This window comes from Cheilinus undulatus, linkage group 23 (assembly GCF_018320785.1).
Source record: "Cheilinus undulatus linkage group 23, ASM1832078v1, whole genome shotgun sequence".
NCBI lineage: Eukaryota > Metazoa > Chordata > Actinopteri > Labriformes > Labridae > Cheilinus > Cheilinus undulatus.
The window spans coordinates 21,255,608-21,278,666 of NC_054887.1; the positions used below are offsets into that span (position 1 = coordinate 21,255,608).

The 23,059-nt window shown below is 40.1% G+C and overlaps 1 protein-coding gene across 1 annotated transcript; it reads left to right on the forward strand.

The window, feature by feature from the left end:
* The first annotated feature begins 3,115 nt into the window (after window positions 1-3,115).
* btg1 (B-cell translocation gene 1, anti-proliferative) lies at window positions 3,116-11,825 on the forward strand. The gene is made up of 2 exons (XM_041780529.1): window positions 3,116-3,568; window positions 7,491-11,825. Exons 1-2 carry the CDS (start codon window positions 3,424-3,426, stop codon window positions 7,892-7,894), a joined length of 549 nt encoding a protein of 182 aa, XP_041636463.1. The 5' UTR covers window positions 3,116-3,423; the 3' UTR covers window positions 7,895-11,825.
* The last annotated feature ends 11,234 nt before the right edge of the window (window positions 11,826-23,059 follow it).

The window sequence follows — 23,059 nt, forward strand, 5'->3', positions numbered from 1 at the left end:
AAAAAAGCATGTTAAATCTTGAAATTGAAGCAATGTAGCTGTTTTCAGGGAAATATGTGCCCGTTTTTATATTTCTGTCAGCAACACATTTTAAAATAGTTGGGACGGTAGCGACAAAAGTCATTGAAGTTATGAAATTTTGGGGGTTTTTTATGTTATATTTTGATTATTATTAAACTACTCATAACAATAATTATTCTTATTATTATCATTAATATAAATGAAAGAAATTATTAATCCAGATTAATAAATAACGGTGCACCACCCTGAAAAAAGAGAAAACCAACCTAGCTTTAGCTTCGCACAGTCAGCAATCAGCTAATTGATGGGAAGCAACAAAGCTGGCCAAAGTTACACCACTACCCAAGCTAACCCCAATTCCCAAAACGTCAGGGCACTGTGTAAAATGAAAACAACAGAATGTGAAAGCCACTCAAATCCTGTATTTAGAAGAGCGTAGCACAAAGACAGCATGTTAAATCTTGAAAACGAAAAAATGTAGTTGTCAAAATTTTTCAGATTAAGTTGTATACCTAGAAGAAAACAAACTCAGAATTTCAGAGTTCAAAAAGTCATAAATTGACAAGACAAATATCTAAGTTTCTGCTAAAAAAAAAGTCTTACATTTTGAAACTAAAAATGTCAGGTTTTTAGAATCATTAATTAACAACAGTTTAAAGGAAAATAATAATTTGAAACTAAACTGGAACAAGTGGTTGGATTTTCAGCTTTTTTACTTTATAAACTCAAAGATTCAAATTTTTCTTCATGCATTTTTACAACTTTTAAGATAAAAATATATTTTTTTATCATAAAATATTAACTTTTTAAACTTGAGTGTTTTCTTGAAAATTAATAGATCCTTCTTTCTTTAGAGTAGTAAGCACGGCCCTGTCCCAGCTATTATGAAACATGTTGGGATTGAATTTAAAATGGGCACATTTTTCCAAAAGCAAGAATCAACAACTGTGATGCTGTCTCTGTTCCATTTTCAGTGTTTAGAAGATCATCACATTCTGTTTGTATTTACATTTTACATTATATCCCAACCTTCTAGAAAATCAGGCTGTAAACAAAAACCAGAAACTCTATGAAATAAATGCATTGCCTCAATAGGTCAGAAACAGTGATGTCACAGAAAGAGCTACAATGAAGTGAGGAGGAGGAGAGAAGTAGGGGATTGTGACCTTTACCAAAGGTCTGCAGCTGGTCAGCATGGGAAACTCCTAGGCCACCACCACAACCTGTTGAAATACTTTTCAGAGGGGGAGAGCCTTTGTAGCTGAGGAAGTTTTGATAAAAGGTTAACAAAGCAAGGTAGCCTTTACAATTCACCAGGCCAATTCAAACAGGCCTTTCTGATAAACAAGCCTTTTTTCCATCTGAATTAGTGTTGCTATTTTTGTGACATCACTGCCAGTGGATAATTTTTGCACATTTGATTGCATGAAGAAAAGGTAGATGGACAAAGGGGCAATCACCTGACACTGAAAATTTTGACAAAACAGAAGCGACACAACCAAAATAATGGCCAAAAATGTGACAAATGTTGATTATATAAACTGACTGAATTCAATAACAGTTTGGAGAAAACACAAAACTATTTAAAGGTTAAAGATAGTAAACCGTTTTTACCAAGCTCAAACAAATTAATTATTGAGCCACTTTCATTTGTATTTTTTACTCAGGAATCTGCAAAGTCACATTTTCTTTTCCAATACATATTGCTGTAAGTGTAGTTTGTGCAAAAAACAGTCGAAAGCTGCAAACATGGGTTAAAAGTGGCAAAGACGTGGCAAAAGGGGGTGAAAAGCAACAAAAATGGGAGGGAAAGAGTGTGAAAAGGGGTTTACAAGTAGTTTGAATAAATAAATCTAGCATCAGAACTTAACTGAGAGAACATTGGTGTAAAATATTTAAATACTTGTGAAAGAGCCAAAAAGTGGCAAAACAGAATGAGCAAAAAGCTGCAAATAAGTGGCAGTAATGGGCTGACAGCCACAAAAATAGGTAAAAAAAAGTGGCAAAGAAGTGGCAGAAAGGAGAATAAGTGGGAAAAATGGGTTGAAATGGACAAAATCAGCAAAAAAAGTGAAAAAAAAATGGTTATAATTGTCAAAAAATGCATAAAAGGCAGCAAGCAGCAAGAATGGGTTACAAGTTTCAAAGGGTGAAAAGTGGGTTAAAATATGCAAAAAGAAGCCTCAAAAGGGTTTAAAGTAATATAAAATGGTGGAAAGTGGCAAGAAGTGGCAGTAAAAGAGAGAGTAAAAGTGGTGATAAGGGGTTTGAAACTAGTACGAATAAATAATTCCAACATCAGAACCCAAGAATAGTTAGAATCACTTTTCAGCTCTAAAATGAAGTAACTGTTAACCAATGCTACTGATCCAACACAGATGCACTGATGCCATCAATAAATCACGACTGGGGAGGGCCTGTTTTATTGGTTTTTCAGGGTCACCACCATTTCTGTGGGCAGGCCTGTGTGGGCCCACACTGGAAAGCACCAAACTAGCAGATACATTTCATATCCATTCAACTGGGATGAAACCAAGATAGGGCAATGTTACAGAAATAAAACATGATCTTTGTGGTGGACTCTTGAAAAAAATAAATGTTTATGTTCCACAGTTTTGTGTTTGGGTCAGATAAATGACTCTATATCCGCCATCACAGCAGAAGCTTATTTGCTGCAGCTAAAACCGTCAAAAGGTTGCTATTTGGCCAGCTAAATGTGATGTTAAGACTTAAATTACAGCGCCTTTTCAGTCATACTTCTGGCAAACGTTTCGGTTGTAAAAACTGATAATGAAGCTTCTTTACAAATACTTTCTGTGGGATACTCCAACTTTTTCGTCCCCTTTGTTTTCGTTTGCTTTTGTTCCCCCTTTTCCTCTCCGCCGTGTTTCCGAGTGCCAGTAAACGCAGCCTGGTTTCATGCTGTGTACCTCTGTTTATTTTCAGAGCGATGACGTGAGCGCTGCACTCCTCCTATATGTGGCTCGTCAGACGGAGGCACGGCCGCCATTGGTGAGCTGTTGTTGCTGTAGCAGCTTGTGACGGTGTTGTAGGGGTGGAGGGAGGGGCTAGTATAAAAACAGCTCCCCCACACTGAAAGCTTCACTTTGGAGGTAGAAAGTGAACAGGGAGGGTTGTAAGCGTGGCACCAAGGGACCTCCCCCGACCCCCTGTATTTACCAATAACAGGCGTCTGTTTCCCAGCACTACACCGTCCCAGAACACGGACCCCCTCTGAAAGGCAAAATCTTCCCTCTACCTCGACAAAATAAATGCCAAGAGAAACAACAGAAGCGCCAACAGACACGGACTGCTGCTCAGAAGTGGAGAGAAAGACCAACGGTTGGACAAACACGTAGAGGAAAACAAACGCGCGCGGACCGTCGCCGCTGCCTTTTCTCAATGCATACCCTTTGTGCCCGGGGAACGATGAAACCAGAGATCAACGCCGCCGTCGGATTTCTGTCGAGATTTCTGAGGGTAAAAGGACACGTAAACGATCGACAGGTCCAAACATTCAGCCAAAGCTTACAGGACATTTTGGCAGGTAAGGAAACCCAAAAATAGCATATTTCCTCCCACAAAACACCGCTTAATTCTTCCAACTTCCACCTCTAACGTTTAATTTTCTCACAATGTAGCATTTTAGCCTCAATTAGCTTGATAATGACCGAGGAGAAGCCCTTCTTTGTTCTCCCAAGTATCACTATCAGCGCTGCCACTGCGCATCACTGTTTGCGCACGTCGAAGAGAGATAAAAAAAAACGGACATATATAAACACACCGAGGGGTCCAAGGGCGATAAATCGACGTTTATTCGAAACAACTTGATACTTTTTAACAAAAGTCAGCAGTTAAGTGTGGTACTTTGTTTAGAAGAAGTCGAAGAAAAGGGGGAGTGGAAAGATACGCTTGGCTAAAACAAGGAAGTGCGCCTCTGTCGATAGAGAACAGAGGAAAACAGCCCCAAGTGAGTTGGTGGAGGCTTGCCAATTACGTAATGCATTAAACGATATAGGTTAATAACGGAGCACAATCTAATACAAGGTTTGAGAGAGTAGTAACAATATTTAATATTATTTATAACGATTTAGTGTCATGCATGTGTGTCAAAAGCGCATTTTGCGCCCTTTATTTGTTTAACGACCTCCATAGGCGCCATTTTTCAAAATTTATCAAGTAAACTACGTAAATGAGACGCGAATTTATAAATTCCCATCTCTTACATCCATTTACATGACTGAAGCACACTATGATAGGTTATCACAATGAATAGCAATTTCCCCCTAAACATCTAATAAAAATGAAGGAATACCAACTCTTAATCCTAATCCCAGTCTAAATTGGAGTATAATAAAGTATTATGAGTGGTATTTTCAGAGAGAACATTGCAGCTTGGGGGAATTGTCTCATTTCCTGCTGTAAACACATTCCACTCTCAGGCCTCTAAAGCTGCTATACGTCTGCCTTACTCCGTCAACAAGGCACATAACAGCAGATGACCTACATATCCCACCTAAGGAGCTCACTAATGCAGAACATGCCTGACTTTGAGATGTTTAGGTTAAATGTGAAGTTAAACACACAAAGGAAAACAAGTTAATTATATGTATAGCTCATCTTAAAGTAAATATGGTCTTTTCTGCCGGAAAAATCGATTTTAATCTTATACTAAGAGGACAAAATGGAACGATAGAACCAAAAAGTACCCTAACTCGCCTCAGTTGTGTCAAAGAAATTGCAAGTCCTCATCCATACTATGTTACATTGCTAATGTAACATAGTACTTGTGAAGTTTGAATGAAAACTACAGTTTTACATTTTTTCTAGCCGTGTTATGTCTTTAACATCTGCCGGGGCTCTCTCAACAATGGTGTTTGTAAACAGACAAAAGTTTGGGAGTTGAATGGAGCTGGCGGAGGGGCCTGGTGTGGGGGAGGGGATGTTTTGGTGGGCGCCTACAGGCAGACATTAAATGCAGAGACTATAGCTATAGCAGGGGGAAATGGAGGGGAAATCCACTTAGGCAAAGCAAACCCTGGCCTATATTTACCATGTGGAAAAAATTAATTAATCAAATCGATTATAAGCTTTAATCTGTTACAGACCAAGACCGTCAAAAGTGGTATGCTACGGCTAAAAGAAATCCAACCAAGATAAAACCAAAATAAGGTTGAATATATATTATTTTTATACAGATTGGAATATGGTGTAGTGCCCTGTGGGGTTAGTCGCCACATAACTAGGCCAGCTAGTGCTCCTTTGTGTTCAGGAACATCACAGTCACTCACTATTGTGTCTCCATGCTGAAAGCAGAGCTTCCCTTGATTGAACCAAGAGAAGGGAAGTGGATAAATTAGCCACAATAACCAGACTGCAATCTCAGTAGTTGTGTGTTTGCAGTTAGAATAATTTCCGGTTTTACAATGGCAGCGTAATTTTCTTGTGGCTTGGAGAGAGATATCCAGGCAGAGACCAAAACAAGACCTCTGTACATTTTTCTCCAGTGCTCCAGGTCACTTTTGTTGAATAAACAACCCACTTTAGTTAAACTCTTTAAGTTTAAGCGCACACTCGTCTGCTTACTTTTCTGTTTGCTATATCCTCCCCCTCATCTCCACCCCCTATTGCCCTGGTTTTTAAGAATAGGCCTTGCTGAGCTGATCCTTTCCCAGCTGCTCCAGGGTTTGTAGGTAGCTGGCTCCCTTTGTGGCTCCGTCTGCAGCTGAAAGATCATCCAGCCCCCTTGTGCTCTTTCATGAGTGCCAGCCCCTCCATTAGCTCAGCAGCATACAGCCCAGAGTGATAAGACACAGAGGGGGGTGAGGGGGGTTTATTATCCTGTGGATGCATACAGGTGGCCCCTGGGCCTCAGCCTGAATGCTGGCCTACTTCACTCCAATCTATTGGCCAGTCAAAAGGAAGTTAACATAAAAATAATTTACTAAAGATGGGTCTTGTTAAAGTTAACAGTTGGTGTAGGTATGATGCTAAAAGCAGAGTTAGTTATGATAAATTTAGGGAAAGGCTCTACAAAGAAGCATTTTTAGATCCAAAAGTGAACTCTCATGGAAAGAATGAGACAAATTTTACTTCCTCATACACTCAGAAACAGGCAGTCAACAGTCTAATTTTCCTCCCATCATTTTAACCACTAAAATGCCTGAAGCATGCGGCGTGTGGCGTCACTCTGAATCACTGGTTTCACTGTACTTGAAAAAACAGTCCACATAGACGGGAAAAAAAGAACAGAAAAATAGGTTCCTGTCTCTTTAAGAGGCGGGGCTTGCTGTCCCAGATGGCTGGCTGGGACTTGACACTTTTGGTGTTTTTGTGCAGCCAGTCATGGGAGACTTTGTGACACTGACTATAGGCTTGGGGAGGGATTGTGAAATTCAATGGCCCTCTTTTTGTCACGTAGGCCCAGGGTGCCGCCGGCCGCCTGTTTATGGCTGCTTATCAGGGCCTTGAACAGGTGGTGGTGTTTTTCTTTCTCTCTTTATTTAACTACACACGACTACGCCCTGTACTTTAGCTTGATTTAGGACACTTTGTTGGTTTTTATGCACCAGGTTTGATATTTGAAAAGCAGCAGCTGTTAGGAGGAAGGAACAAAACCACTATGATTATGAAGTTAGACACAAAAATCATATTTCATGGTTCAATTTAACATGTCAGATCCTATGTTTTGCACAGTCCAATCTGCTTCCTAGTAAAACAGCACTCCTTGAGCTTAAGTTTGCAACTAATTATCATTAAGGCCTGTGGTGACTATGAGAAAACAGATATGTACAGCAGGCAAATCTACATGCATATTCACATTTAATTCAGATAGATACTCAAATGCATTTAAAGGTAAAAAAAAATGATCAATTACATTGAACCTATTTTAGAACCTTGCAGCACTGTGTCTCTGTAGCTGCACTGTGTAAATTAGTTTACCACTGTTTTACAGCCTCAATATGTTTATTAAATCATGTGGGCTTGTCAAACACAAAGTACAGTCTGTCTAGTTACTGTTTCGACCTTTGCTCAGTGCACATCTCATCTCTTCTTCCATAACTGACATCTGTAATCCATAATCATTCTCTGTATACTGCCAAAGCAACTCAGAAATGCAGAGAACCCTGAATAGTATGTTTTGTGACAGCTAAGAAATCTTTATACTAAAACCTACTCTCTAGGAAGTTGTTTCAGTGATATCAGACATGCTAGTTTAAGTTCCAGCTATAAGTAGCCCTATAATGCTGAAATGTCAAGTGGATACAGTAACAAAAAGTACTTATTTCACTGTTATTGGTGCTTTAAACTTCCCTATGTTGATCATTTTATTTACATAAATCATACCAACATGAAGGCATGTCTTTACAAATAAATGTCCTTATTTAAGCAGAATATATCATTATATTGCTTAGTTGTTTGTGTTGCAACATGCATCTAATTTTTCTCTTCATCTTTCTCCCCCACAGAGCAATACAAGCACCACTGGTTCCCAGACAGACCCTGCAAAGGCTCGGGTTACCGCTGCATCCGCATCAACCACAAGATGGACCCCCTGGTGTGGCAGGCGGGCCAGCGCATCGGCCTGACCATCCAGCAACTCTACCTGCTGCTCCCCAGCGAGCTCACGCTGTGGGTGGACCCCTTCGAGGTGTCCTACCGCATCGGCGAGGACGGCTCCATCTGCGTCTTGTATGAGTCACAGCCCGGCCCCCAGGGGATGCAGATGACGGCCTCTGCCAGCTCCCCCTCAGGAACCAGTGGGACGATGAGTCCCATGGTGGACAGTCACATCAGCTGCAAGGAGGAACTGATGGTGCTGGGCAGAACCAGTCCCTCCAAAGCCTACAATATGATGACTGTGTCCAGTTAAAGAGGCACGCCGTCACACGCCGGCCTACTTTTTTTGTTCAGGGTCACGCCATGGCTGGTCAGATCATGTTGGCCAGACCAGGGCGAGCCTTTTTAAAGCTAAGAATATGAAATGATAGTGAACGAAGAAAAAGAAAAAAAAAGCAGAGGATGTGGCCTATCGTCCAGGTGATGGAAACCTTGTAGGTTTGATATTTTTTACCCCCTTCCCCTTTATTATCATCTGTTCTGTTGTGTCATTGGATCAGCTGGGCACTCCGGTTTTTAGGAGAGGCTTTGTGGCAATGGAACTGTTGGGGCAGCTAAACCAACCAACCAACCATCCAGGAACCACCCCCCACCCCATCCCCCCCACCCCCCCAATGGAGACCGGCTCCACCAACCCCCTGTAAACAACATGGTGATCAGCTCCATCTCTACAGGGGCTATCATTGACTTTGCACTTTTCTTACTTGTGGTTACAATGGGTACATATTCAACACGTCACCATGAAAACACCAAAACTTAAAATTTACGGAATTTAAACAGGAATTACCCTTGAATTTCAACAATCCTGTGATTATTTCATCTGTTTTGTTTCTGGGAAGGTGGGAGTTGTAGTCTGAGTCTTTCACAATCTGCTCAAGGTAAAGAAATACCCAATAAGAGCATCTCTATTTTCTATAACCCCTCTTTTTGGACCACAGGGAACTAGTTTTCTTTATCTTGCAGCTGGAAAAGCTCAGATCCTAACTCCTGCCCTCCCCCCTTCTACCATCAACTCCAAGCTTCTGAAAAACTCATCTCAACCGTTTCTTGGCCTGTATGTAAGTGCAAGTGGAATGTTTTGTGACACCTGCTACCTGTGGATATCAGCGTGTCCTGTTGCACTGTCGCCCTCCCATCACTCATGTATGTCTAGCTTTTTCCAGGGGAGGGCATGGGGGGCCCTGCTCCTCTACCTTCTCCTTTTAACTCATGAATGTTGTTGAAGATCACAATCAAGTTCCTGTGTTGTTGCGCCCCCTTTTCCTTTCGCCACTTTATCGTCTCCTGCATCACCAAAATTCAAAGTGTAGCAAAAAAGGGGGGCCTGTTTTACCCAAAATTTGTGGTCACGCGGCCCTGTTAGGATTGACATTGAATGCACTTTGACGTTAGATTGTGTGGGATGTGTACTTCTTAGAGAAAATCGCCTGCATTCCATCCACTCGAATGTCATCTTTTCATGCCGGTTTTATCGCCCGCCTCATTTTTTAAGCCGTTTTGTTCATACTGTAGCTCCCACGTTGGGATTGATGAAATCTGTCTTTTAGAAGAATCAGGAGTGTCCAACTCTGGATTTCAAACCCTCTTTTTTATTACACTGTATTTGAACATTTCAGAGCTGTTGATTTTTAGGCGAGGAGAGTATGTTTGGTGGTTTGTTCCGAAACATTCTGTCATCATGGCACTGGTTCGCTTTGGCAGGATGCAGAGCTAAGCTGTTTCCCCCCACCTCCACCCCAGACACATACACAGATGGAGATTTGTGTTGCTGTTCGAGAAAAGTTAGTCAGAAAGGTCTGGACTCAGTGATGACTGTGTGAGACTTTGGCCAAAGGGAGGTCTGGAGCACCGACTGTTCAGATATTAACTTGAATTTCAAACACCAGGCCTGGTCAGCCTTCTGTTTTCATTCACGTTAGCTACTTTTAAGGTGTTTTCAAAGGAGAGACTCACCCTCATGTCTACATTGGAGGTGCATTGCCTTATGAAGACCTCATTGTTGTGATTTATGAGCCAGTTGTGATTTGAAGTAATATCAGGCTTATAATAAGCTGCCCGGACCCTCGCTACTCGAGGCATCTGCTTTCCAGTCTGGCAGCTTTACCCTCCCCCTCCCTCACCCTCCTTTCCAGGCGTGAGGGTTAGAGTGCCTCAAGTGCTGCATATCACCCCTCAGCTCAGACCTCCTGTTCAGCCAAGCCAGCATGCTGCTAGCCGACCCCCTGTGGATGCAGGTAGACTTAATGTGACACATATCATTGTCCATCCAGCAGAGAGGGGAGGGATGGGTAAGGAAGGCAGGGACAGGAGGGGGAGAAGGCGGTGTGAGAGAGTTTAGGGGGGCAAGGGCCGGACTCTTTTTGTCCAGGGCAGCTAAAATCCCTCCAGCCCCTTTATCTCTGGACTTATTCAGCACCCCCTCCTTACCCTGACCAGAAGCCCTCGACCCTTTCCCTCAGCGGCGATGGACACAGAAAAAACCAGCACACGCTCCAGGCGTGCTCCAGCTGCACTAGGGGGGAGCTAGTTTGATAAAGATTTGAGGGTACTAGGCTGTTTTTTTTTTGTTTGTTTGTTTTCATCTCACTGGATTGCAACTTTGTTTACATGGATGTGATTGGCTGTCTCGACGTACCCCTGCTTCACTCATGGTTCTGGGGCCAAAGGGGTTAACAGCGAGCCGGAACAGATGCTCGGCCGGCTTCGGGTGTTGTTCGGGCCTCAGCCTGCTTTCCAAATCTGTCACGGCAGGCTGGTTTTGGCGCTCATCACCAGACCTATGGGTGTTTAAGCTCCCCTAAGCTTGAGAGGATCATGGGTAATAGAGCTATAGCCTTTGACGCACTGCAACCCCCTCCTAATAACACCCCCCCCCCCCCCGCACTCTGCTGATACTCCCTTCAGCAATCTGTGAAAAGCAGTGATTCCACGTCGGACAGATGGAGAGGAGCGGACCCACAGCTTTTTAGTTTCCATGTTGGACACCAGTTTTAAAATCACACTGCTCCGTTTAAGCTTTTCAAGTCATGTGACTTTGTGTTTTTTGAGATTTCGGACACAAACCTTTTCTCTCTTGATGTATTATTTTGGTCACACTGGTAGATTTTCTCATTTTTCCATTCTGCCATCCCCCATTCTCTCCCATTTATCCTCCTTTTGAGAGGATTTTTACTCAGTCTGGTGATCTAACCTACTTTTAACAGACTTTTAGAGCGACAAAAATCCAAAACCGCCCTTCGTCACCTTCTTAACTCTACCTTCACCACCTGAAATGGTTTTATTCCTCGGTAATATCGATGACCTAAATGGCATCCATTCAGCTTGTGTGCACATAGGTTACAGAATCGTTGTGAGAGTGCTTTTGAGTAGTCGGAGGTGAAAAATAGCACATAAAATGCACTAAATATGTCAAGTTGAAGTCGTGTGACATTTTTTCGAGACGCGAGGAGTCTCTCCTGGAATGTATTGCCAAACTCAGGCCTCGGACATTCAATAAATACCCTTGTGGAAAAAAGTTGTGCATGTTAAGACATGATACAAGGAAGGGAACAGCAGTTTTGTTGTTGTTGTTGTCGTCGAAAAAATTGTCATTGATTAGTTGAATTATTGCCACTTTCACATTGAGGTGTTTTACATATTGTAGAATGTATTGTAACTGTACAACAAATGGTAGAGTACATAACATTACACATGGGAAGTGCCAATAATTGCTATCCTGAAGTGTTTTTAGATGTATTCCTTTTTTGTATTTCATCTTTTAACATGGATAACGCTTTTTTCGTAAGTGAAGCCATTTTTGTGATGGGAGTGTTGGCAAGGACCAAAGCTGTTTTGGTAAAAAAAAAAAAGATCTTAGTTTCCATGATCTGTAAGTGTAGACGTATCCTTTGTTCTTTTTTTTCTTTTTCTTTTCATTTTTTTCCTTTTTTTTCTATTTACCTACAAAACCAGAAAATAGACAAAAAAATCTGAGCTTACCCAAGAAGAAAAGCTGTCTATCTTGTGATCTCATGTCAGTACATCTTTATCGTGTTCAGTTTCTTTTCCTTGGGTATGTTGTGATGAACTGCTGTAAATTTGTACAGTTCATGTAAATTGATTGTGCGGAAGTTGTACAGATTTCTATATTTTGGAAGAAAAGTTTTTTTTCTCTGTAATAAAAGATTTCCTATCTTGGCATCATATCCCTGTGACTTTGTCTTTTTTTTTTTTGTTTTTACCCAGAATTCCAGATCATTACATAGAGGGAACACATAATCAGTGAACAGGGCTTTAATATTTGCTTTTATTGAAAGAGCACTGTCCTGGGAGGGATTGTTTGGTGTTGGGTTTTTATTTCCTGCATGTTCACACTGCAGGCCTTTAATTCTGATCTTTTTCTCAGATTAAATTTTTATGTTGAGCTGTTCACACTGTGGTTAAATTTCAAAGCATCAGATATGTATCCTGAGAACCACACATGAAAACGACCAGAATCTGATATGAAAAGATCAGATTAAATGTGACTTCTTCTGTTCACACTGTCAGAAAAATATCAGATATTAGTCACATTTGAGTAAAAACAAAATCAGCTCTGGGTCACTTTTAACTGCATCATGAATGTAGCCAGAATGAGCTTACTAGACTAACACCTGAGTCTTTTATACGTCTGTTGTACAAAGAAACATGAAGGATACATTTTATAAATGGTTTCGTGGGCTAGTCTCTGTAGAGTGATGTATGGCTCCATTGCTCTTCCTCCTGCATAATCTGTATTGTACTGCTCTCAGTCTAAACCACAGCAACTTCCTTACTGCGTCTTTGCCAAAAAAAAAAAACACCCAAGTTAAAATGAAAATAGTTTTTAAGATGATACTCTATTGGACGAACAATGCAGCCATGGCATCACTATCCAGAGTGACAGCCTACATTAAACTTTATTTTTTAAATGTCCTCAAATTGTAGACACAGTGTTCATAGATTGTTTGTGCGGTATACGTATAAAAGACAGCAATGCTAATGTGATGAAGTCATGTGTTTGGCAGTGTTCCTTTTAAAGTTCAATAACCAAAGGAGACGCTGGTCATCCTGGCCTCTACAAGGTTCAATGGCCTGACTTTATATCAATACTGATGGGGTCATTTTAAGCCAGTTTTAGCAGAAAAAAAGAGAAAAGTCTCAAACAAGGCAATAATGGTGTAAGGCCTTAGATATACTTCCTGGTCACAATACAGATGCATCTTAGCATCTAGATAATCTTCAGTAGGCACCTCACTAGTAGAGGCAGTGTAGTTGTGATGCAGAGACAGTAATGGCTGAAAGAACTAAAGTGTTCTTGTCATTGCAAAGAGATAAACATGTCTCTAAAACCTCCTTGGACATTTACATTTAGTGGTATGAATCGATGTTTAAACCTCTAAAAGTAATGAAAATGTTACAGTGATGTTATAGTTCAAATTGTGACTGTGCGAAGCGGTGACTTTGAGTTGAGTGTGACAATGGACGTTTAAAGTACTTTATCTTTCATTATATACACATCTAATGAAGATATTTTAACACGTGTAACAGTGCGCTTTACAGCTAACAGATTTTTGATTTGAAATGAGAAATCCAAAATCAAGAAACAAGCAGTTTCCCAATTACAATTAAATAACAGTAAAACTCAATGAGGGGAAAAATGCAGGCCTTGGTACTTTCAGGCAGTTTGTTTTATGATGGAAGTAAAAAAAAAAACACAGAAAACCAACAAACAAAAAAACTGTTTTTCATTCTCCTTTTTTTGTTTCAAAAAGAAATGATTAAAAGGAAACTGTTTTTTTTTTCATCTTATTGTTTCTTTTATGATCAAAACAAAAGAAGCAAAAACAAAAGGGTACCTTTTTTTAATTCTTTCATGGGGGGGGGGTATGGATAATTTTTTTCATTCCTAGTTTGATATGAACTGCCTGAAAGAGCTAAGGGCAGGTTTTTCCATGTAATTCCTTCTTATCTTTCAACAGTTATTGGGAAATTGCTTGTTTCTTAATTTGGATTTCTCATTCCAAATTTAAAATCTGTTGGCTGTAAAATACACAGACTATTTAAAAAACCACTACATTAACAATGACTACCTTATGTAAACATACTGTACAACAGGGTATTAAGGCCAATAAAGAAGATTTTATTCACTTTTTGGACAAAGAGGATCCATTAATATTTTTAGCAAAAATTCAAAATATTTGGAGGAAAAAAATGTAGATTTTATAGATAGATTTTTGTATTGTAAAATGGTTTAGTTTCAAAAAATTAACCTCAGAGTTTCTTTTTAAAAAGTAAAAAAATTCACAAGAAAAACTCATAATTTCTGCCTTTAAAATTTTTTTTTATTTGAGAAACTAAAAAATATCAAGTTTTTAGCATCATCTTTATCTACAACAGTTTAAAGTAAAAAATTCACAAGAGACTAAACTGAAAACTACGGAAGCCCTAAAGGCCATAGATTCACATATATTATTTACTCACTTTCCCCATCATAACAGGATAAATCAACTCATTATCACAGGGAAACAAAAGTTGTCAACCCATGATAACACAAAAATTAAATCGTTTTCATGAGAAAACCAGTGTTATCTCTACGTAATGACAAAAATAAGCCAAGATCATGAGAAAAAGGACAGAATTATTCGTTATTGGGAGAAAACTAAGTAAATAATTTGTGTGAATATATGGCCCTTTAGGGCTTCCCTAGAAACAGTGGTTGAATATTCAACTTTTTAACTGTACAGTCTCAAAAATTCTGAGCCGTAGTTTACGCACATTCACAACTTTTAAACTTGAAACTTGAGTTTTTCTTGAAAGGCAACAGAACCTTTAAATTTAGAGTTAATACTGACATAATTTGTCAAGAATTAATGTATGTAGGCACATTATGTTGAGGTGTTCTTCATGAAAACACATTTGATGTTTAACTTTACCATGTGGGTCCTGAGCTTTTCTAAGGTATGAGTAGAGTGGCTCCAAAGAAGAACGTTGGGAACCGCTGCTTCAATGGTAACACGTTATATATATAGGCAAATACATTTACAAGAATGCTCATGACACAAAAGAAAACACAAGGTGAAACAGAAATACGTCTCCAGCCTGCCCCTTTATTTTGCCAATAAAGTTCACATTCAACCCAAAGTTGTTCAAGCTCAAATTTCCCCACATTTACCAAAATTACATGGAGCATACAACTGTTGCATAGTTGTCTAGCTGAGCTTCCAAGCTAGAGCTTCTGTCGGTCTCTCTTTAAAAGGCCCGCTTTGACCCGTATCCCCATGTGGCTAATTTACTTACTTAGACAAATACCTCACAACCCCCATCAAATAAACTGTACCATCACTTTAAGAGCTACAAAAGCCTGATTGCTGATCTTGTGGCCCCATCGAGGCCCAGATTGGAATTTGACCTCATAGTATTTGAGAACAGAGCAGGCCATCTGTGCTACAACGGACTGTAAAGAAGATCAAGTCAGCTGCTCTGTTAGCATTTGTGCCTCTCTTGGAACTGTAAAATGCTCCTATTCTGTAAACAGATTTTAAGTCATGCATTCCATAAGCACATTATCAGCATGTGTTTCATTTATTGAGAGAAAGAAAAGGAGAATGGTGCTTGAACGCAGAAGTAAAAGTTTGACTTCTATTGCAGGGTGCAGCAGCTCCATTTCTTTGTCTCACTTCGGACTATTTTCTAAGTCGTTTTCAGTTTTCCCTTAAAAGGACTGTTGCCTGCCTTGATCAGCAAATCCAATCACCTCATGTCCAAATGCACAAGATTTTTTCAGAAACTTGGAATTAAACTCAGAAACCGAGCTGCCAGTGCTTCCACATCTTAAATGATAGGATGCGACAGATGGCACATTTGAGAAGGAATCGCTCCAAAAATCTTGCCAGGGCACCGATATACTAGTATACACAACACCGCTGCATCCAAACCAGCTGACTCTGCAAAAAAGCCCACAGTTTGGATTAAGACTGCAACCCTTTGCAGCACTCAGAGCCCCCGCAGGTTGCTCAGCAGCAGGCAGAAAAAGATAAACATTCGGCTCACTTTGACGCTCAGACAAAAGAAGCCAACGAGAAGAGCTGGTTTAGCCGGAGCCGAGGGTATGGGGGTGCAGCGTTCAGAGAGGTGCTGTGTTTAAGTCGGGCTTTGCTTCTGCACAAACATAGGCTCGAATGAGGCCTCTACAGCTGGAGAGTTTGAGTTTTCACAATGAGCTTAAGTCAGGTCTGTTTTTCTAACCTTGTGTTTTTGGTACAAATTCTCCCCTTGCTAAGTTTCCCTTTATAAAGAGGTCAAAGATTCCCAGGGTGTGTCCGACTGCATGTCCCAGTGTGGCTTCTTTTGTATGAAAATATCATCAGTGCAGGGGAGGGAATACAAAACCATCCAAGAGTAACAAAACAGCACAAGTGATCCAGATTTAACAGGGTTTTGCAATCCTCGCTGGACATGGTTTGGCAATGAGTCATTTGTGCAAGATGTTTTGACATGATTCTCATGTCCCAAGAAAAAAAAACCTGATTGAATCTGATTTTTCCTTCTCTGATGTTCGTAAAGCGTGATTGTGCCCCTTAATGGAAAAGTCAACTTCATTTTGACTCTCCCAGAAGGCCAAATTATGTAAATGCACTTTCTATGTAAATTAACACACTAAAACATCATTATGAACGACTTCTGATTATAGGAAAGTCAGTTGTAAGAAATTCTGTTGCAGCATGTCAGAGGATAATCAAATTGTCGTCTAAGAATTGCATTGGAGTTTCAGCTCAGCACTGATGAAACTGAGCTGTAATATTTTCTGCCCTCATCTCCAACTCTCATAGCAACTGCAGAGATGGTATGATTAGGGTGGAACGTTCTGGAAGGAGTGGCTGATCTCCACACAGAGATTAGGAGAAAGCTAGGCATGTGCATCTCAAGCAAAAATAAGTCCTAAAAGAAAGTTCAAAGATTCCAAGAACCACAATGAAGAGCTGAGTTTAATGTCTTGATGCTAACTCAACATGGAAATTACCACAAACCTCCTGAACTTTTTGTTTGGAAGGAGTTTGAGTTTCTCCAATTTAAATGAGAATAAGACCTGATAAGTATAACCTTGGTTTTTTAAATTTAATCTTTAATCATAAACAAAATCTGGCAGTGATATTCATGAAACAATCACATTGCAAACATTAAAGACTGAGCAACATTTCATAAATTAAACAGAAAAGGTCAGTGGTCTATTCCAGGAGAAAATAATGCATACAAAGCTACAAAGTGAACATTACCATTTAAGACAATTTGGCTATATTATCTTTACCAGTGTGAGCTGTAGCAAACAAGGCTAGTACTGAAGTAACTATGCTATCTAAGTAGTTAACATAACTACCTAGGCCAATGTTGCTACAGTAGCTTAAACAATGCCAGCTGTAGCAAATGTGGCAAATTTAAACATAGCTGTACTAGCTACATAGAGAAAACAACCATTCAAGCAAATTTTGCTACTTTGGCTGTAGCAATTTAAGCTGTAACAAACAAAGCTTGCACTAATGTAGCTGTGCTATCTAGTGAACATTACTATTCAAGCCAATTTTGCTACATTAGCTGTAGCTTTAACTATGTGAGCTGTAGCAAATGTAGCTAAATATTTATGCAGATATACTAGCTACAGATAGATTGTTACTATTCAAGCCAATCTTGCTACATTAGCTTTAGCTTTAGCATTGTGAACAGTAGCAAACATAGCTAATTCTAACATAGCTACACTAGCTATGTAGTAACCATTACCACTTAAGCTAATTTTACTATGTTAGCATTAGCTTGAACAATGTGAGCAGTTGCAAATGTAGAAAATTCTAAAGTAGCTATGCTAGCTACATAGAGAATGCCACGGTTCAAGCCAATTTTGCTACATTAGCTTTAGCAACGTGAGCTGGAGCAAATGAAGCTACTTCTAACATAGGTATGCTAGCTCCATAGTGAACATTACTATGTAAGCCAATTTGGGCTACATTAGCTTTAGCAATCTAAATTGTAGCAAACATAGCTAATTCTAATATAGCTACCTAGCTACATAGTCAATGTTACTTTTAAGCCAATTTTGCTACATTAGCTTTAGCTTTAGCAATGTGAGCAGTAGCAAATGTAGATAATTCTAACAACACTATGTTAGCTAGTTTGGTTACATAGCTATGTGGCTAACAGAGAGCTGCAGTCTGAGAGCAGACTGTCTTGAAAAATATTGTTAATAGCTGATGCCAGATCTTTGCTTATTATGGTGCTTATTATGGATACTCTGGTATTATTGAAGGTGGGTTGTGTTTGATACTTGGTCATACTAATCGTAATAGCCACAGAGATTTCGAGGCTGTACAGAACTACAGAAGGGTGCAGCCGATAAGCTTAATGTAGAAACATTTAGGTCAAAATGGGCCAGAAACTAGTGTTGGCTTAGATGTAAGCGGGGCGTAAAAAAATAGCGATTCATTTTTCCTCCAGAAACCATATGAATTTGCCACTATTTTGTTATACTTGACGTGTCTGTAACACACGTGTGGAAAATTACTCCCTGAACTATAAACCATGTACTTTATTTAGCTCAGTTTACTTACTGTTGCGTGTTTACACTTTAAGGGTTGTTGTCTGCCTCTTTATTTTTTACCTACCAAGGGTCAACAGATGTAAATGAGCAGTTCTGACTCCGGCATGTTTACATTTATCATTTATGCTTTTGTTATTAATGTGATCTGTCCCTTTAAAAATAATATCTTGATGTTTTCATAAATTAATTGGTGACTATTCAAGATTATTTCCCATCCCTGGAGAAACCATAGCTGTGTTTAATGCTGTGATACATGGAATGATTAAAAACTTACACTGAATATTTTCCACAAAGCTTTGTCATGTCAGCTTACTCTGCATTTAACTCATACCAAAGATTCGTCCTTGGAGTCAGTGGCAGCATGTACTCTGAAAGTGAAGGTTGTGTACAAGCAATATGTTGCTGTCTAAGAACAAAGGCCCGGTGAGTGACAGTGTGAGCGTGTGTGTCTGCTAACAGACGGGGGGCCGACATCTGGGACCCGCTTTATTGCCAGCGAGATGACAGGGTAGCCCTCCTGCAGAGTTTGTGTGTTCGTGCCTCTCGGCCTAAAGGACAAAAGCTATGCTGCAGCTGCATAAGTCACTCTGCCATTTTTGTTGACGATTACCATTCCTCTTAGCTGGATGAAAAGAACAAAGGGGAAACTAGTAAGATTTTCTCACTGACTTATATAGTAATACCATTCACTAAGCAAACATTCCTGTATCTTTACCACCTCTTATCAAAAGTGTTTCCATGGCCAAATATTTGATGACACAACGATAAAAACCAGCTGTGCTCTAGTTAGTTTTCCCACTTTATCAGTATCCTTGCGTGGGTGTGCGTCATTCAGAAGCCAAGGACAAGTTGATTCCTCTTTGAAACGGATCCCTGCCTGGCCCTGCCTGCCTGCCGGCTTGCATGGGTCTCCCGAGTATCGGTGCTACTCTAGCTATCTCTCTCCTTCCCCTCAGGGTGCTATTCATCCTCCCTCTGACATCTGCTTTGCCCCCGCTGCACACGCCCTTCCCACCAGCATCCGAGCCGGGACAATGAACAAAGTAGAAGACAGCGGGGACAAAGAGCTCCAGCCTGGGCCGGACACGTCACTAAAGCTGGGTAGAGTGACTGAGGGAGGGGGCCTTAGGGATGAGGTTACTATAGTGTAAGTGCTAAACAACAAAAGCCTGGTTTTGTGCCTGAAATAGAGGCTGTACTTTCCTGAAACTTGGACAGTTTTACAGCTACAGCACCATAGTATCAACAATTTATCATTGGGTTTGATAGGTAAATATTACGTTGTCTGTATTATTGGAAGCTGTGATGTTGAATGAAACCCTGGTGTACTTCTGCTAACTTATTAGCTAACTATTACCTAAAAGTATTAAGTTGGAAGGAAGTGACACTAGTAGTTATGTGGAGTTAGCACTTAGCGCTAGCATTCAAAATGACTTAACATTTTGAGTGAAGTCCGATCCAATATGGACAAATTTATCATTGTTGGGGGGTTGCTTGTTAGAAGTTTTGCTCACTTACTTTCAACTTAGCTCTAATGGAGTCAGTCATGGTTTAAAAAATCATTTGAATAGAAAAGAAGTTTGTAAAAATGCCAGTGAATAGTGTTAGCATCACTCCTTGCTGGCTTGCTTGTTGTCTGTCTAGCTCCAAAGTACTTTGGGAAGTCACAGTTTTGATTGGGTTTGGAGAAGACATGGGTATTTATTGTGACTGGCCTGATAGACAAGCTGGATAGATATGAATCCACTGTACAAATAAATCTTCTAAAAACGTTTCGAAGTTATTGTCCTGTTAGCAAGCAGGCAGCTAGCTGACCAACAGTAAGCTACTAAGGGAAAGAAGTAGAGCGAGGCCAATTTCCACTTACAGAAAGATTTTTCTTTGCTCAAAGCCTACCATAAACAGTCACTTTAGCACGTTACAGTGTTTTTGGCGGATGTACAGTTGTAGTGATGACATGTGGTTGTACTAATTCCTCAGTCCACCTGGACTTGCCTGAAGGAAAACCATTTGAGAACCAGTGATTTAGTCCCATAATGTCATATCCTTAGTAGTCAGCAAATGAAAGAAGTTTGGAGACCAATTTTGAATGAACAGTGCTAGGTTGCTAGCTGATTTCTTGTGTTTCTGCTGCTTGCTAGCTTATTGCTGCTTGCCTCCAATGTTAGCTGTTTGCTAGTATTTTAACTCTTCCACATTGGCTGTTTACTGGCATAGTTGCTACTTTTTTACAATGTTTGCTGTTTGCTAGCATGTTAGCTGTTTCCTGGCATGTTTGTTGTTTGCCAGCATTTTTGCTGCTTGCTACCTTGTTAGCTGCTAGCTTCCATGTTTGTTGTTAACTACCATGTTTGCAGGCACGTTTTCTGCTTTTTACCTTGATTCCTGTTTGCTAACATTTTAGCGGTTTACTAGTATTTAAGCTATTCTATGTTAGCTGTTTACTGGCATAGTTGCTGATTTTTACTATGTTTGCTAACATGTTAGCTGTTTCCTGGCATGTTTGCTGTTCGCTACCATGTTTTCAAGCATATTTGCTGCTTTCTACCTTGTTTGCTGTTTGCTAACATGTTAGCTGTTTATTAGCATGTCAGCTATTTGTTTCCATGTTTGCTTTTTGCTACCATGTTTGCAAGCATATTTGCTGCTTTTTACCTTAATTGATGTTTGGTACCGTGTAAGCTGTTCCCTAGCATGTTAGCTGTTTGCTAGCATAGTTGCTGCTTACCACCATGTTTCCGTTTGCTAGCATGTTAGTCCCTAGCTACAAATTTCTAAGGCACCATAGTCTTTACCCAGAGAAGAGACATGTTTTGTGGTTGGGTTTGGACAACAAATAAGCCATTTTTTGTGACTACTGAAGGCACAACAGACAACCTGAGGGGTCCCGCTAATAGAAATAAACACTGCTGATAGAAAGAACTAAGTTTAAGGATTTCAAATAACCATCAGATTGTATATGGAGTGAGGAAGTGTCTTGGAAATGGCCTCTGTAATTTTTTTTACAGCATAAATGAAAAACAGGGCTTTACAGCAGATTGTGTGCTTAGACTCTTGTCAATTCTGAATGCCCTTAAGCTAACCAGTTTTGTACTGTCTTATTGAGTAAAGACAGCCTTTTTTTCCAGCTGAGGAACAAAGGTAAAGTAAGAGCACATGATTTGATCTGTATCTCTTCACGGCCCATCTTCTTCAATCCTGTACTTCCTCATGCTCTCTCTCCTTTCATTAAACAAAAATAGATCATCCCATTACTCTCCCTTTTATGTCCCTCCCTGGTTTTGTCTCTTTTTCCCCCACAGATTCTTCTCATATCACTTCTTCGCCCACCTCCCTTCCCCTCCTTCATACCCTCTCCACCACGTCGCCCTTCGTCTATCTTTATCCCTCCTCCTCCAGGCTGCTGGTGTCACCTGTCAGCTCGCACTCCAACAGCGCGGGGATTCATTCCAGCGTCTGGCAGCAGGCCTTATTGGGGTAAGGTGAGGGGTCCCAGAGGGAATCATGTGGTAGAGTGCGTCCTTCTATGCACGGCCCCCTTCTGTTGCCATTTCTGTGAATACTTGGAGCAAAAAAGAAGCAAAAGAATGTCCATTCAATTTTTTCTTCAGACAGTTTTAGGCTACTGATTTTTGGAATGCATCCACGGCCTGGTTGAATCATCAAAACAAAAAATGAGTAACTACTTTCAGATATAACTCAAAGCTACAAATCTGTGCACATAAACAAAACCACAGAGAGGCCCCTAGTTAGTATTCTTGAAAGAAATATCAAGCCTAATTCTTTGTTACATTCATACTAACAGTGCTTTGTACAATTTGGGTTAAACCTTCAGCATTTTTAGTGGATTCACTTGCATATTCTTGGCACATTCTGATCTCTTCTACATTATGTTCAGCTTTATTATGCCAACACATAACCACAAGGCATTTTTATATTGCTACACCCTTTATTTGTGCTGCTGAATGACTTCTCTCCAGTGGCAGTTGGGGTTTATTTTTGATGCCATGGGCCATGAGAACCAAATTATTTTATCTATTGCCAACTTTCACACATTCAGTGAGTTAGCATATGTGCTTTGAATGCAACAGTTAACAGAAATAGGATAAGTGAAGTAAACAGCAGGGGATAAGCTTTATCCCTACAGTCAAGAAACATGAACTGGGTCAACCACAAAACAGGCAACAGGAGTTTTAGCTAGGGTTCATCCACCCTGAAATTAAAAAAAAAAAATCCTGTACATCACCATCTGCCATAACACAGTGGATCATAAGCCATAATGCCATTACTATATCAGTCCTCCTTTTGCAGCTGTAACAGCCTCCACTTTTCTTGGAAGGCTTTTTAAAGATATTGGAGTGTTTTTTAGGGAATTTGTGCCCATTCATGCTGTAGAGCATTTATGAGGTCAGGCACTGATATTTGATAAGAAAGCCTGGCTTCCAATCTCTGTTCCAGTTCATCCCAAAGGTGCTCAGTGGGGTTGAGGTCACGGCTCTGTGCAGGCCAGTCAAGTTCTTCCGCAAACAAACCATGTCTTTAGAGTCTGTAGTTTTTTCAGTGGGGCACAGTCATGTTGGAGTACAAAACGTCCTCCCTCAAATTGTTGCCACAAAGTTGGAAGCATGTCATTGTCCAAAATGTCTTGGTATGCTAAAACATTACGATTGCCTTTAATACAAAATTGGCAGATTATCACAGCATAGATAGTATACTAAAGCTACCATGTTAGCAGAGAAACATTTCTTACATTAACTCCACATGGAGATACATTAGCATTAATTTATCAATCATATTGTCATGATTTAAACCGCCAGATCAGTGTACACCCAA